The sequence below is a fragment of the Chelon labrosus genome (assembly GCF_963514085.1).
Source record: "Chelon labrosus genome assembly, chromosome: 2".
Lineage (NCBI taxonomy): Eukaryota > Metazoa > Chordata > Actinopteri > Mugiliformes > Mugilidae > Chelon > Chelon labrosus.
The window spans coordinates 16,896,678-16,911,925 of NC_140338.1; the positions used below are offsets into that span (position 1 = coordinate 16,896,678).

A 15,248-nucleotide genomic window follows, 5' to 3' on the forward strand; every position below is an offset into this window, starting at 1 on the left:
GGTCTTTACTTTTGTTGCTGTAGATTATTCATTCTTTGGATTTCTATGTGGCGGAATCCCACTATTTGAAGGTACGATTATGGAAGTGGGGATAACAGAAGTTTGTAAGTTTAAATGCGGGTGTTCGGTGTGGTTGAGTACCTCACACCGCTTGCCCTGTGTCCTCCCTCTTAATGATTCCTTTGTATAAGCCGTGAGCTTGCGGGGTGGTATGACCTCTCAGGGGGCTCATTAGCTGTAACGACAAGCCAAGTTAGCCAGTCAAAGACATAGTTAGTAGCTAGTACCTACTACGCTTAATTTCTTTAGGCCTTGAGATTTTCACACTTATTGATACATCAGGTAGCGGTGTTCCACACAGAGTGACTTCTAAAGAACCACTTTTATTTCTCTCTTTGCAAATATTAGGCACGCTGCAGTGAATACTGTATTATGCCAGCCCTTTGTGTGCACACCCCATTCCTTCCTCTCTCTCTTTCTCTCTCACTCTTATGTCAATTATGCCTTAGGATCTGGCTCTGGGGTCTGGCCTACATAGACGTTTGCAGAGCTGACTCTAAACTAGCTGGGAGGGTTGCAAAATGACTGCCTCGCTCCACGCTACATCTGAGTGCAGGAAGTCAGCGGAAACTCATTGAAAGTCACTGGAACTTTACCCGAGGAGAATCTTTGATTGGAGTGATTTGCCCCTAATCTAGAAACTGACAAAAGGTGTTTTTGTCTGCGATTAAATAGCTCCCTACAAATGAAAAAGGGATTAATTATTCATAAAGCAAAATGGGGTTGACATTGAGACTGCAGGTCCAATTTGACAGCTCAGGCTATTACCTCAAAAGCAGCTGCTGACACTTTCCAAGTAGCAACACATAATGAAATGAACTAAGATCATTATGGATCCGTTATGTAATTAGCTGTTTGTCATTACTTGACCTCAGTACGTGAAAACAAACATTTTGTCTAATAAAACGATAGTCATGGTCGAGCTTTTCTGCTGTTGTTGACATAGTTAGGAGCATGTAGACGGGAACGAACACCTGTGATGCCAGGGAAATACAGGTGCAATTTCTGACTATAAATTCACTTTGTCCCACAAGCTGTGCGTCACATAACACAATTCTGTTTGGGCAACATCAGTCTGTGTAAGAGTCTGTGCATGGCGTAACAAAAGGAAATTATACATCGTTAGAAAGCCATTAGAAGTTATATAAACCGTATGGCAGCTGGGAAGCCTACTTTTCTTACTAAGTGTTATATTTTCCAGACAGAGGCGTGTTGCAGTTGTAACTTGTAGCTTGTTTTATATCAAGTGTTGACTCATCTTTCTTTGTTATGTTTGTAAAATGAGAAAACCTACAGCACTTGTCTGAATAAACATGGGACGTGTGTGCAGAGATCTTTTTAAATCTAATTTGGACTACTGTGATATGTATTCTCCAAGTTCATATAGTCCATTCTGTCAAATCTAAATTGATATTTTCTCCCCTTCATCACAGCTTCAGCACTGCCTACCAGTGTATCTACTACTCCCCAGAGCACACAGCCAAAGCAGCGAGAGTGCTCAGCACCATGAGCCTCCTCCAACCCCTCATCACAGGCTTGGCGGACCAACTCCTCCAGGCTGCCCATGAGCACATCTCCTCTGGACTGAGGGATGTACTCAAGAACCTTTCTGACAAGGTGAGGCAGCGTCTAAAGCTTTCATCGGCCGTCCGTCCATCTCAACTATCCCTTTATTCCTCTTCCTTCAAGCTGTTGCAATTCACAAAGCTCGGATACATCATCAAACGCTGTCTGGTGAGCCCTCAGACAAGAGAGACCTTTACATTAATCTTTAACTGCGGAAATAAATTCATGAAAACCAAAATTTAATAATTTATGCAGCTTCCAAGCCTCAAGCCGATACAGGTGACACTGGTGAATCTGAGAAATATTCCGGTGGCTAATCTGGCATAAAATTGACCGCAGCGCTGTTTATGTGTCAAGTCCCTCAAAATAACTTAAAATCCAGATGTTGCTTGAACACAGCTGTACACACACGCGTGCACATTGCACACACCAAACAGACAACCTCTGGAAAAATCCATAACTCCTCATAAAAACTCCAAACTAACAAAAGTGAATAGCAGCATGGCGGTTATGGAGTTGAGGCGTTTTATCAGTATAATTAATGAATTACATCTGGTGCTGTCAGATTGCAATCTGTTGTGGAAGAGATTGTTTTTGCCACAGTGGAATAGAGCCCAATCAGCCTGCTTAATTGGTACATTCGCTCTGTCACCACTTCCTCTCATCCTTGATTAGACACGCACACATTGGCCAAGTAAACCCCTGCCCTGGTCAGCACAAGGAGGGATGCTCTCTGATTAAAATCTCAAGCTGTGCTGGTGTGTGTACATGTGTGAGGCAGAGAGGGGTGGACGAGTGAAAGTGTGTCTCCGCTCGAGAAGCCGATGATCAACTGACATCGGTCTCTTGAAATCCCAGTGAAGCTCAAGCCACCGGGTGGTTAGCTTAGCTTAGCATTAATACAAGAAACTCCTCTATTTGACCGGAGTGCGACGTGACTGCTTGCAATTTATCTTCTACTATTGTTGCCTTGGAAACCATTTGTCTGGGAGTATTTTTGATATCATAAGCAGAATATAATTGCTGTCATTTTGCTTTCATGCAAATTAGGTGTAAAATGTATTAATTAATAGGTAGAATGGCTGTAAGTTGTTAATTAGCACAGTTTGGCCTTTGACTCAGCAACTTCTGTTACTAATTGTTTGAATTCTGCGTATGTATAATTAGCTTGTCTGCTATTTCCACGTGTTCTCCTCTGTGGCAATGTTTTCAAGGCCATCATTTCACAATATTTTGGCATCAGAATATGACATATTATTAATGGGCAGATTAGTTCATAAGGAAAGTAATTCTTACTTGACAACCCTCTAGGCTCCAGGCCTTACAGGTAGATATCTGCTATCCATCAGACAGACATATAAATAAAGATGGAAGTTAAACCACTCTGCAGTGAGTGTTTTTTCAACACAGAGAGTGAGTCACACCTTCAGAGAATCTGGGAAAGATGAGACGCCCAGGCTCTGACTCTTTCTTCCTTATTCCTTCAGACGACCTATCTTAGGCCTAATTCAGTATTTCACCCCAGAATACTTTTGCTGGGCACATTCTGATTAGCTTTGGACGTGGCAGATGTGCTGTTGCTCTCCTATACAGAGGATGATAATTCTGTTGATGATGATAATGATGATGATAATAATAATAATTTCACTCTGATGATAATCATAGTGAAAAAGCACTTGCAAAGCATCTCCCCTCCCTCCAGCTGTGTCCTTGGACAAGTTATAGTTCGTCCCCTGTGTTGCTGGTTACCTGGAAAGAGAGTGTGCATGATAAAGTTAGATTATACTGCGTATAGGAGTCATGAGCCCAGCAGTAAGGGTCTGTCCAGCCAAGTGTAGTTGGATTCTGACCAGCTCCATCCGTTCATCCTTCATCCACCTCTCAGCTGAACTTGCATAGCTTCAAAAAGTTCTATTTTTACCACAGACAAAATCTGCTCGTTCTTCAGGGTAAAACCGTTTGAAACCGTTCGAGGTGAATAGATTCCTACAGTTTTCTTCCTTTTTAGATCAAACGTAACATTTCTTCACAGTCGGGGTGCACAGAGGCATTTTCAGACGTGCACTCCTGCTCAGGCAAGATCACATCAGCAGATATTTTGAAGGAAGACAAGCAACACAATTTCTCCCAAGGGATTTCGAGCGTGCCGCGTCTTTTAGAACAGGTATGTCGAAGAGTTGCAGTAAGGAGGAGTTCTTGCACATGGAGATGCAAAGTCACTTAAAATGAAAATGAAGCTGCAGTGCTTTTCTTCTTTGCCCAAAGGAGTCACCTGATATGTTACTTGGAGCACATCTACACGGATCCTGCAGTAAAGTCTATCATTCACATTTTGTCTGCACTTTGCTGTGCAACAATTAGGCATAACATTATGACCACCTTCCTAATATTGTGTGTAGGTCTCCCTTGTGCCTCCAAAATAGTTGTGACCCGTCAGAGAATGGACACGGGCCTTTGGATAAGTTTTAGTTAGTTATTTGACGCTATAGAAACAGGATGTGACATAATGCCGACTACCAGTTGCCATAGCAATCCCGTGGGACTGTGAGAGATGTAAAAAAAGAAAATAAATAAGTACATTGTATAATCCAACATTTTCTTGTAACTGGTGAAGGTAGAGCAGAGCGTAGTATTAATTAAAGGAAAACGCGAGTGAGTCTGGAGGAAATGCAGTCGGGTCATTGATATCCGCGTGGCTCCACTCTCGGACCGTAAAAAGCGCAGACTCTGTCTCCAAAGTCGCAAGGTGGCGCTGCCCGTATCCCCCAGGAAAATAGTGTCAGTTTGACCAATACAAGGAAGTGGAGGCACGTTGTCCATATTTATACAGTCTATGGGTTGAGGGGAGGGTCCTTCGTGGATCAGGCTTGTTCCAGTTCGTCCCACAGATTCTTGATCAGTTTGGGATCTAGGGAATTAGAAGGCCAGGTCAACACCTTGTGCTGTTTTTTAAGTTGTTCCTAAACTGTTTTTGTGTGTGTGCCTGGTGTGTATCCAAATCTTACTGGGTCCAGACTTAGTTTTTCTAGGAAAGGGATTCAGTGAGTGATCAGTTGATTGATATGCTTCCTTTTAAATGCAATCAGTTCACTGTTATGCATGAAAAAGGCACAAATCACATTTATATGAAAATTATTTCATTGTGAAAAGTTTCTATTGGAGCACTGGCACAGTTGAATAAATGAGTTCTCTGACCCTGTGGTTAAGAAGTACAAATATGACCTAGTTCGTTTTAAACACACTGTGTGGTTTTGTTCACTCATATCAGGAAGTGAATAATACATGGTCTCATAGATTGCAAATTAACACTGAGGTCAGATAAGCACAGTTCAATCTGAATATAAATTTACATTTTGAAACCCCAGTTCCTGCTCAGCGTTCTGGATGCTGAATCAAGTATAGCTCATTTTGTAGTCAATGGGACATTTTTTTAAGATTATGTTTACCTCTTTGTTTAAGACTGAGTGCACAGAAGAGTATTCCAGCAGAAATGCCTCTTCTCAGGCAATTACACAAGTCGTCTTATCCATTAATTTTAGCCCTCGCGTCATTGAGTTCAAGAACTCATTTGGATCTATGGAAGGCAATTAAAATGGATATGAATGAAATACAGCGTTTCTCTACTCAAACATTCATCAGATGGCCCTTTCACTGTGGAAAAGATTCTTTATGTATTTTAAATCAAGAGCAGATCAGTTAAACCATGCTCCTCAGTGTAGAAGAGTGAAACCTATCCACAAATCAGGATAATAGATGGGTCATAATTCTCCAGTTTTTATACCCTGCTGGTAGTGAACAACTAGGGCCAGATTAGGTAAAGATACTGAGTATGTGTTATCAGATCTTTAAATAGACCATGTACTTAATGCGTTAAATAAATAATTTGGTTATGCAAAAGCAAATACAAATAATACAAAGCCCAAAGTTTCAACCTAAGGGAGTCCCACACAATGTTATCTGTATTGCTATGTAAAACATTTGCATTTGCCAGTTTAGTGACTAGTTTGACTCGACATGCACATTGAACAGTTGACAACAAACAACAGAGTGGACCCACTGACCAGCCAGAGCAAACCAGGCCTTTTCAGACAGAGGACGAAGGAGATGCTGCTGCAGTGTACAAAAATATTTTTTAAACATTTAGGCACGTGAACCTAATCTACTAGACCCTGTAATGAAATTAAGAACCTGTAAATTTGCATAATATGGCCTATTTAAGACTGGATCTTAAAACTAAACAGCCTACTATATACTGTGTCTTTATTATGAAGTTTTTAGCTGTAGGTTGCACTCATAGACTGTATATAAATATGGACAATGCGTCCCCACTTCCTTGCATTGGCCAAACTGAAGCTATTGTCCTGGGGATACGGGTGTTGCCATCTTGCGAGTTTGGAGCCAGAGTCTGCACAGTACGGGCTGAGAGTGGAGCCATGTGGAGCCGTGATATCGATGACCCGACCACACTTCCTCCAGACACATTTTCATTTAATTAATACTGTGCTCTGCTCTATCTCCAACAGTTAGAAAGAAATGTTGAATTATACGCTGTACTTATTTCTTATTTTTTCCAACTCTCTTCGTCCTACAGGATTGCTCCAAGGAGCGGTTGGCATGGAAAATTGTAGTCATTGTGATGTCACATCCTGTTTCTCTAGCGTCAAATAACTAAAAAACTTATCAGAAAAATGGTCACTTAAGTAAGCATCAGTATTAGATTAACTACCTAAAATGACAGAAACCATCCTTGAAAAAAAAAAAAAAATAGTATGTTTTAGTGTTTTAGTTCTGCTCAAGTCCCATCCACATGGAGGGGGTGGAGCTTATGATCTACTGCAGCCAGACAGGAGTCTTGAGGATCTGTTCCGTCATCCATCTTTATACAGTCTGTGGTTGCACCTCCTTGATAATTAAGTGCTGATGTAATTTCCACCTCTTGGTTGCATCTGCCAGTTCATCATGAAGTCTCTAAGAACCGCAGGCAGAAAGATCACAGGTCAAATCTTTTCACAATTGTGGACGTGTGAGGCTTTGATTGTGGAAGTGACAGAGGAGATTAGAGTAGTAGGAACAAGCGTAGAGTTACCCGTAGAGGAGTAAGCGGTAGAAAGGGGAAATGCCTTTCTCTTGCGTTGTGTTGGACAGTTGGATTAATAATAAATGATCATGTAAATTACACAGCTGGAGAAGTGAAAATGCCTCGCTTTGTAAAATGCTGACTGGTCTTTAAGACATGCAGTCTGTTTCAAAGGGTCCCTAGTTGACATTGACTCATGTTAAAGGGGTGACGAACCAAAACCAAAAAAGCTCTTCTAATGATGTCCACACAAAGTTTTATTCTGGTATTTAGACCGGACTGGCCTGGGCTTTCACACTTATCTGCTTCTTTGCTGGCAAAGCAGTTTTCACGATTTGTGGCAGCCCCAATGAGCTCACAATTCAATCTAGACGTAGGTACAGGGAAAAGGCATTTGTGTGGCAGATACGTACACATAATGACCTTGCAGATTTCTTTCCATGGAGGGCTTGCCTTATGTGTTTTGTTAGACTTCCTTTTCTGTGGTAATAGAATTGCTTATTGCGGCGCTAACTCAATTACTCTTGAGAGCCCTTATCATTTTTTACGCGGTGGCGCCAGCAAGCGTGAGGCTCCTGGGTGCTGGGATCATCATCATGGTACAGTAGCTGGTGAATCTCAGATCAAAAGGAGGTGTGCTCCTCAGAGGAACAGGCTGGAGGAGGAGTAATTGAATTGTTTGTTGTTTTGTTGCTGTTTTTTTGCTCGCCGGCTGTGCTGCAGTAATGGAGAGCAGCTTCTTTATGGTGAAGGAGAGTGTTCATTTTTCCTTGTTTCTTTCCGCTTCCTCTGTAAATAGTTCCCCGCGTCCACGTTCACTTCCACCTGTATTTTTGTCTCCCTCACCAGTGTGACAGTCTCTCTCTATCTCCCTCACTTACTGCTCTGTCTCTGCTGCTTCTTCAGCAACTAAAATTTTATTTGTCGTGCCACCCCACAGTATCTTTCAGCACGTCTTTTTTTTTCCTCTAATCTCTCTTTTTGCTACAGACAGAACAATTTGTTCACACACTTAAGGATGAATTGGTCAAGAGTGCTCTGCTAGCACTGCATGCAGCGCGGCCGGGGTATGTCTCCAAGAACCAGAAGCAAAACCAACATCAAGACCACATCGACCAGGGCAGTGACCAGAATCAGATCCCAGTGCAGGGACTTCCAGGCCACAGTCCAACCACATCCATCCCTGAGAGCACAGTGGTGTGTAATAATGTGGATGGATCACAAGCCATGACCGGGGGAGGTGGTGGACCTTTGCCGCTGAAACACCAAGACTCCATACCGCACCACAAAGAGTACGACGAGGAGGAATGGGTTAGTCTGTGTTTCTTTTCCAAGTCATTAAGAAATATTTATTTATTTTAAAGTATGATAGTTTTTAACTTCCGTACCTCACATTAGACACCAAAAAAGAAAATAAGCTACGAGTGCACTACTCACAACTGCTTACCAAATCGGTGGACTTTTTTTAAAGGCATTTAAATATTTAAACATCATAAGAAACTGACTGCAGCAGAGTCTTATGTGGCATCCTCCTCCCTGAGTCTAAGCCTCCTGCTTCTTTTCATGGATGTGTGTTTGCTTTTGTGTGAGGAAAGCATCTGCCACACGGACAGCAGGAGTTTGTCGTGATTTCTGCACACCAGTGCCTAATTATCTGTCAAAATATTCCTCACCATTCTAACATGTTCAAACCATATTCTCTTGAAGCGTCAAAGACCAAAACACACACCGCCCCTTAAACACACACACACAGAAATGAAAGCGTCTATTCATCAGTGAACAGCTGGAGCTCAGGGTAAGAAATAGAAAGCTGGAAACAATGGAAATGCTTTGAGAGTTATCTAACAATATCCATACAGCAATTTCCTTTTGACCTTTTGTTCACAAAGCCGGTTTCAGTGCTGTAGCGAAATACCTTTTAGGTTTTTTCATTATGCATTTCTGCTTCCCTCTGTCGCACTGACTCAGACAGAGACACTGTGAGGAGGAGACGGGCCTAATCAGGGAGGTGATCTGACGGCTGATTTTGTATTCTGCTGTTTCAGGACAGGGTGTGGGCTAACGTGGCCAAATGTCTCAACTGTGTAATCGCCATGGTGGATAAACTCCAGGAAGAAGACAGCAGCAAGCAGGAGCCTGTCCCTGAACAGCAGCTCGCTGATGTCATCACTTCACACAACCCTGGTAAATTACTTCTTCTCTGTGTTTGCTCACCATTTTGGAGCCAAGTTGTTGACAGAAATAAATAGTCATGTTGGCTGACTATTCACAACCCCATGCAGCCACTGGACAACAAGCTTATGTACTGTTGAGACTCTAACAACTGAAGGGTTTTGTGTACAATATTTTAGCTGTTAGATGGATATAACTTTTTTCATTTGCTGGTTCTGTGTGTGTCATTGGAGACGAACATGTAAGTAACACACAGTAGAAAGATATCCATGTATAAACCTATAAACACACACCTACTTCCATGTCCTGACAAATGCACACAACCACACAGAAGAACACATATCTAAAAGCTTATTAAATTGTTTAAATTTCAAATTTTAGTATCAAATGAATGATATATTAACATTTTAGCAGATTTGGCCAGTTTTATTGAGCAGCAGAACCAGACCCCTGAAGCAAACCTAATGATTGGGATGAATCCAATATACTTTCAAGCCATAGCTTTTGGGCAAAGACGTGCTGTAGGTAGACCTGGCTCTGCTTACACTCCCCTGCAAACCTGAATAATGCAAACACCGCCTCTAGAATCTACCATGTACACTGTGCAGAAGAAAATATCCTTATATAAATGGCACCGATGCATTGGAGGTTTTTTGGTCTCAAAACTTGTATTAAATGTGTTATTGCCCAGAATTACAGGAAATACTTAGTGGCTTGGAGATTAAATGTCATCTTAGGCTTTAGTGAAAAGATATACTGCAGGTCATGAGTGATTTCTGTAGACTGAAAACATGTCTACCCATTTTTAAATGTTTTCTTCCTACAGTTAAATGTTATTGTGATGCACCATAGATTGTTAATCTGACAAGATGTTTCACACAGAATCTGCTTTAATCAATACATTATCAGCGTCATAATGTCATAATGGTACTCTACTGTGTCTACCTGAAATCTACCTGAGTTTGCATGCTCTCCCTGTGTCTGCGTGGGTTCTCTCCAGGTACTCCAGCTTCCTCCCACCATTCAAAGACATGCTGGTTAGGTTAATTGGTGATTCTAAATTGGCTGTAGGTGTGAATGTGAGTGTGAATGGTTGTCTCTCTCTGTGATAGACTGGCGACCTGTCCAGGGTGTACCCTGCCTCTCGCCCGATGACAGCTGGGATAGGCTCCAGCAGACCCCGTGACCCTTCACAGCAACAAGCAGCTACAGAAGATGAATGAATGAATGAATGAATGTTTGAGAGATACCAGTAGTTTATGTTTTCCTTCAGCCTGAATCATTAAGAGTGACACGAGACTGTGTCCCACATGAATGCTCGCTGTTGTTCGGGTATTAGCAAACAAGAAACTTAAAACTTTGCCAGAGAAGTGGATGAAATCTGCGTTTGATATGCCGAGCCATTCAGTGTTGACCGCGAAGCTGCCCAGCCGTCCCTTCTGTCCAATGAAATCCTGCCTCAAGCTTGTGTTCAGACAAGTGGCCAGACTGTGGCAGCTGCCAACTGGCTCACAGATCAGCGGCATTAAGTCCGACCAGGCGACAAGGAGAGGCTCTCTGTGTGTATTTGTTTGTGTGTGCGTGTCACTCTGAGGCAGCTGTGGAAGGACTGGACGTTTGTATCATTTTGTGCCTCTGTGCGTCTACAGTGTGTGTCTTTCAGGTGAGAACAAGGCCATATGCCTGGTGTCCAGTGTTAAAGATAAGCTCATCCCGCACAGCACCTTTATTAAGACACTGAACGGGCTCAGAGCAACCGGTCATGTGCAAATCTAAAATACAAACACGGACAGAATAATGAGAGAGCCTTTATCTTGTAGCGGAGACCAGTGAATCCTGGGCTTCTGATGACAAGACGTTATGGGGGTTTTGAGTGTTTGGACAGGTGGGCTGGTGAGGAGATGACAGCTGGAGTTCTGTTTCCTCCTCCTCTGTGCTGAGGCAGTATTTGCGGAGTGAGATAAGACAGAGTGATTTCTCTGACAAGGCAAGGGCAAGCCTGCATCTGGGCTCTATCCAACTGTGCACGTATATGTGTGTGTGTGTCTGTGTGTCCACACCTGTCTGCTCCTATCTGCTCCTCCCACCCAATAACTTTTCAATATGTTGAAGCTCAACATAATGCATGGTTTCAAAACCTAATCCTGGACAATAGTAAACCAACACTGCCCCCTGTTGGCCACTAAATAGATGATTCATTCAGAGTCAGAAACTTGTTTTGGACGGAGGAGATGCACACAACTCTATTTCTGTCCTAATTACTGTGTGGTGTTTATAAGCTGGTTGTGATTATGTTCTATGGTCGTTTGAATTTGCCGATGATATACAAGCACTGTCTCGCTGTGGACTGCACAGAAGTAATAGAGCCAATAACAGGTCAAATGTTGATAAATCTCAGTTAAATATCAAACCAGTGCATTATGACAGTTATACAGCATTTACACCGATCAGCCACAACATTAAAACCACTGACAGGAGTTACTTAGACATGTACCATCCATCTAGACCAGACCAAGCACCCCCACCCCATACTAATGACACTCCTTGATGGCAGCAGCCATCCCCAGCAGGATGCAGCCTGACACAGACACACGCAGAAAAAACACAGTGTTGACCTGGCCTCCAAATTCACTAGATCCCAAACTGATCAAGTATCTGTGGGATGATCTACAGAGGCCCCTCCCCTCAACCCATAGGACCCAAAGGCCTCCACAAACACCACAGGACACCCTCAGAAGGCCCGTGTACATTCTCTGATGTGTTAGAAATGTTTTGGAGGCACAAGGGAGACCTACACAATATTAGGAAGGTGGTCATAATGTTATGCCCGATTGGTGTAGGGTATACTTGTGACTTCCAGCCAGAGGTACTTGTGCCCATTCATCTAATCAGCCCAACATATTCTCTCACTCATATCCAACCTATCCACCTACATGTGACCATATCTTTTAGTTAAGTAGCTAAATATTCAAACACAACTGCACATCTATGCGCTGATGGTCTTATGATTTAAATTCACCAGTTAGCTAAACATTATCATCAGTCATCTGCAGCACATCAGCATCAGTCATGGTTAACTGTGTGAAAACTATTTGGCAATGTGAACTAGATGATTTGAATGAACAGTGTAAACCATTAGTTGATGCTTCAAAAAATGTGTTGGGGTTTGTTTGAATGAATTAATGTTATATTCTACATTTTACTGCATTTTTACAGATAAGAATATAGTAGAAGTTGTAACCCTTTTGTACTCAACATTTTAAACTAATTGTAATTTAATTTTTTTTATCACAGTAACTGTAACCGACTACAATAATATCTATTTTATCTATTTATTATGTAACACAGTAACTAGTTACTACAATTGGCATGTCTTTAAAGACCACAGTACAGTGCAAGCTGTAAATTTGATTTTAAAATGCATTCAGCCCGTGTGTGTGGTGTCAGTCCAGAGCACATGATGCACAAGAGAGGAAAATGGGTGGAAGGTTTACTGAAATGAGGAAGAGCAAAGTAGGTTATTGTGATTGTAGTCAAAGCTGATTTTTAGACCCTGCGGTGATATTAGTCTATAAACTGTCAAAGTCTCTATTACATAGACACAACCTGTATATCTGTCAACAAATAACTTTATCATGGTTAAAGCAGAAATGTCCTTAATGAAACCAGGAACTGGTTTAGGAAGATTCAAACGCACAACCCAAGACGCAGCTGGTGGATTGAAAGATTTTACTAGGACAAAAAAAAAAACAGGCAAAGACAAAGTCCAAAAATCACAAGGAACAGATCAAAAGAACTAAGTTTACTTGAAACAGGCTGGTTTGTTTTTGACATGAAGAACACAGACAAACGGGCGCCGAAGTGGGAAGGGAACACAGAGGTTAAATACAAGGGGAACATTGAGGCACAGGGGAGATACGTCAGCATGGGACTAACAATCAGAGGCAGCAACCACAAGGAGGAAGTGAAGAGATCTGAAATAACAAAGAGTTAGTAAATTTCAAAGTAAAACAGGAAATGCCCAAAAATCTGAGTTGACCATGACCAGGTGCCATATGCATTGAATGAATGGGTATTTGGTGTTTTCTTTCCACAGCAGACCACACACACCTCTACACACATCACACAGCCACGTTATATTTGTGTGACTGTGCTGTAGATCTCTTACCTTTTAAAGAAACAAAAACTGCTAACTAGTTTAACTTTGCTTTGATAAATTGACTGATTGACTACAACGTGTCCCCATTCCTTCTTTCTTTCTCCACAGGAGACTGGAGGGAGCAGCTGTCTCCTCTGGTTACCAGGTTAAAGGAGTGTGTGATTGAGGTGGTGGAGAAGGCGAAGAGAGCCATGACATTTGTGCTCCTGCAGGAGGCAGCCTGCAGCATTCCACAGGGCTTCCTCCTCCAGCAGAGGCGAGACATTGTCTTCAGTCAGGCAGTAGGTGGCCACACTGACTTAATAAACAACTCTTTACTCCTCAGCTCAGCTACAGGATGGGAAGTCTGTTCAGCGTTTGCCTGTCGTTTACCCTGGCGCTTTATTATCTAACGGTCTGATTACTCATGCTTTCAGGTTGAAATACTCCATGAAAGTAGATTAAAATCCACATTTTATTTTTAGAAATGTACTCCCAACAGGCGCCATTCATTTGATATCCATTCACTCCTCACTATAAACCAACATCTGATGCACACAGGCAAGAAAACAAGTATTCTTCATGATTTCAATATAACACCTCAGTAGTTGTGGTATGAATTCAGCTCAGCATTTTGACCTCCTTGCCCTCGCATTGGAACATCATCATTTTATTATGCGCATACTGTTTGCTACGTCTTTTGTTTGTGGCAAAAGCAACATGTTTAACTTCCGTGTCCGTGTGTGTGTTTGCACATTTCAACAGCTGGCAGCTTTGGCCTGTGGTTTCGTCATGAGGTTGTATGCAGGAATGCAAGACAAAGCCTTCCTGAGGCAGCTCCACCTAGTTGGCCTGGTGGCCCAGTTTGAGAGCCTGCTCAGCACCTACAGTGAGTAAATCTGTCGAGGTTGAATCACAGGTGATGACCTCTACTGATTGTTAATTGTTTTTGTTTTCTAGAGGGTGAAGACTATTATAAAGGAGTGTGGTTTCAGTGAATCCAGCTAGGATGAGGAGTGATAACAAGCAACAACATGTAGCAAAGGGATGAATCAAGTCAATGCTGTTTTTGGCAAAATGCCTTAATGCAGGGTTTTTTCTTCCTTATAGTAAGGCCCGCTTCTTTAAATGATTGCTGTTTATCAAGCCAGTACAAAAACTGCATTAAAGACATTGTAAGAGAGAATTAGACCTGATCTGGTTGCCTGTACAGTCATGATCAAAATTCTTATTCTTGCTGGTTTACTTTGGCTCACAGTACAGTTGACAAAGAAGGGAAATACATCGTTCAATAGAGTTGTGAGTTGAATGTTGTTTTGCCGTACTCGCCTTGTTTTGAGGATGCTAACTCAAGAAGACAATATATGGCAGGCGAGATTCAAATCACTGCTGATCTTGTTTTGTCTAACTGTTTAAGGTGAAGAGATCGGGATGCTGGAGGATATGGAGATTGGAATCTCAGACCTGCAGAGAGTCGTGTTCAAGATTACAGAGGCCAAGACGGATGACCTCAGTGACCTCCAGCCTTTAGTGTGTGGCCGACGGTGAGACATTATCCCCTTCTCCTTTGGATTTCGTGATTTCCTCTTTAACAGTTGAGAAATTTTTACAGACGACTGTCTAGTGTCAGCATCAGTTCATTAAATTGATCTTTTTTCATTATATGTTTGAATTTCCTTGGAAGGGCCTGGCCACAGAAATTATACAGGAGATATGGTACAACGACTTTGCGCAATCTGTTATAAAGTAGATTCCACATGAAGAGACACAGAGTGCATAAAGAAGCCTTGCAGCTGTCGGATCTTCATTAAAGAGACAACTATGTGAATATCAAAGGTCCTGACTGTGCTTCAGACTAATGTACTGTAAAACATGAATTTCTGTGATAGATTTAGGAAAATAGCCCTTGTGCTCAAGCTATACCTGACCATAGTTCATAGGTGTAGGTCATTTTATGCCTCGGATCCAATCTCAGTTTCACGCTCTGTATGCAAAAAATAAACCCCGTCATCATCTGGGGCACAGTGGAATATTGTAACAGCGGTTGTCTGTAAAGGATCTCTACCGCTGCTCCAGAGCCGAGAACAGCGCTGTTTTATGTTTGCATGTCGTGACTTGATGTCCGTCCTGACGTTAGCTGCACAAAACTCAGATTAAAACTCCAACCCCGGAAGTTTCCATACACACTGTAATCTCCACTGATTGACAGCATCTACACTGATTAGCCATAACAGT

General features: G+C 42.1%; 1 protein-coding gene across 1 annotated transcript in view; it reads left to right on the plus strand.

Annotated features, from left to right (window-relative positions):
- The window catches only part of inpp4b (inositol polyphosphate-4-phosphatase type II B), a 124,125-nt gene that overhangs the window by 90,053 nt on the left and 18,824 nt on the right, over positions 1 to 15,248 (plus strand). Inside the window, exons 10-15 of the mRNA XM_084553567.1 lie at positions 1,494 to 1,677; positions 7,694 to 8,014; positions 8,749 to 8,887; positions 13,143 to 13,315; positions 13,779 to 13,902; positions 14,431 to 14,557. Of these exons, the coding sequence (XP_084409693.1) occupies positions 1,494 to 1,677; positions 7,694 to 8,014; positions 8,749 to 8,887; positions 13,143 to 13,315; positions 13,779 to 13,902; positions 14,431 to 14,557 (1,068 nt within the window). The remainder of the gene's footprint in view (positions 1 to 1,493; positions 1,678 to 7,693; positions 8,015 to 8,748; positions 8,888 to 13,142; positions 13,316 to 13,778; positions 13,903 to 14,430; positions 14,558 to 15,248) is intronic.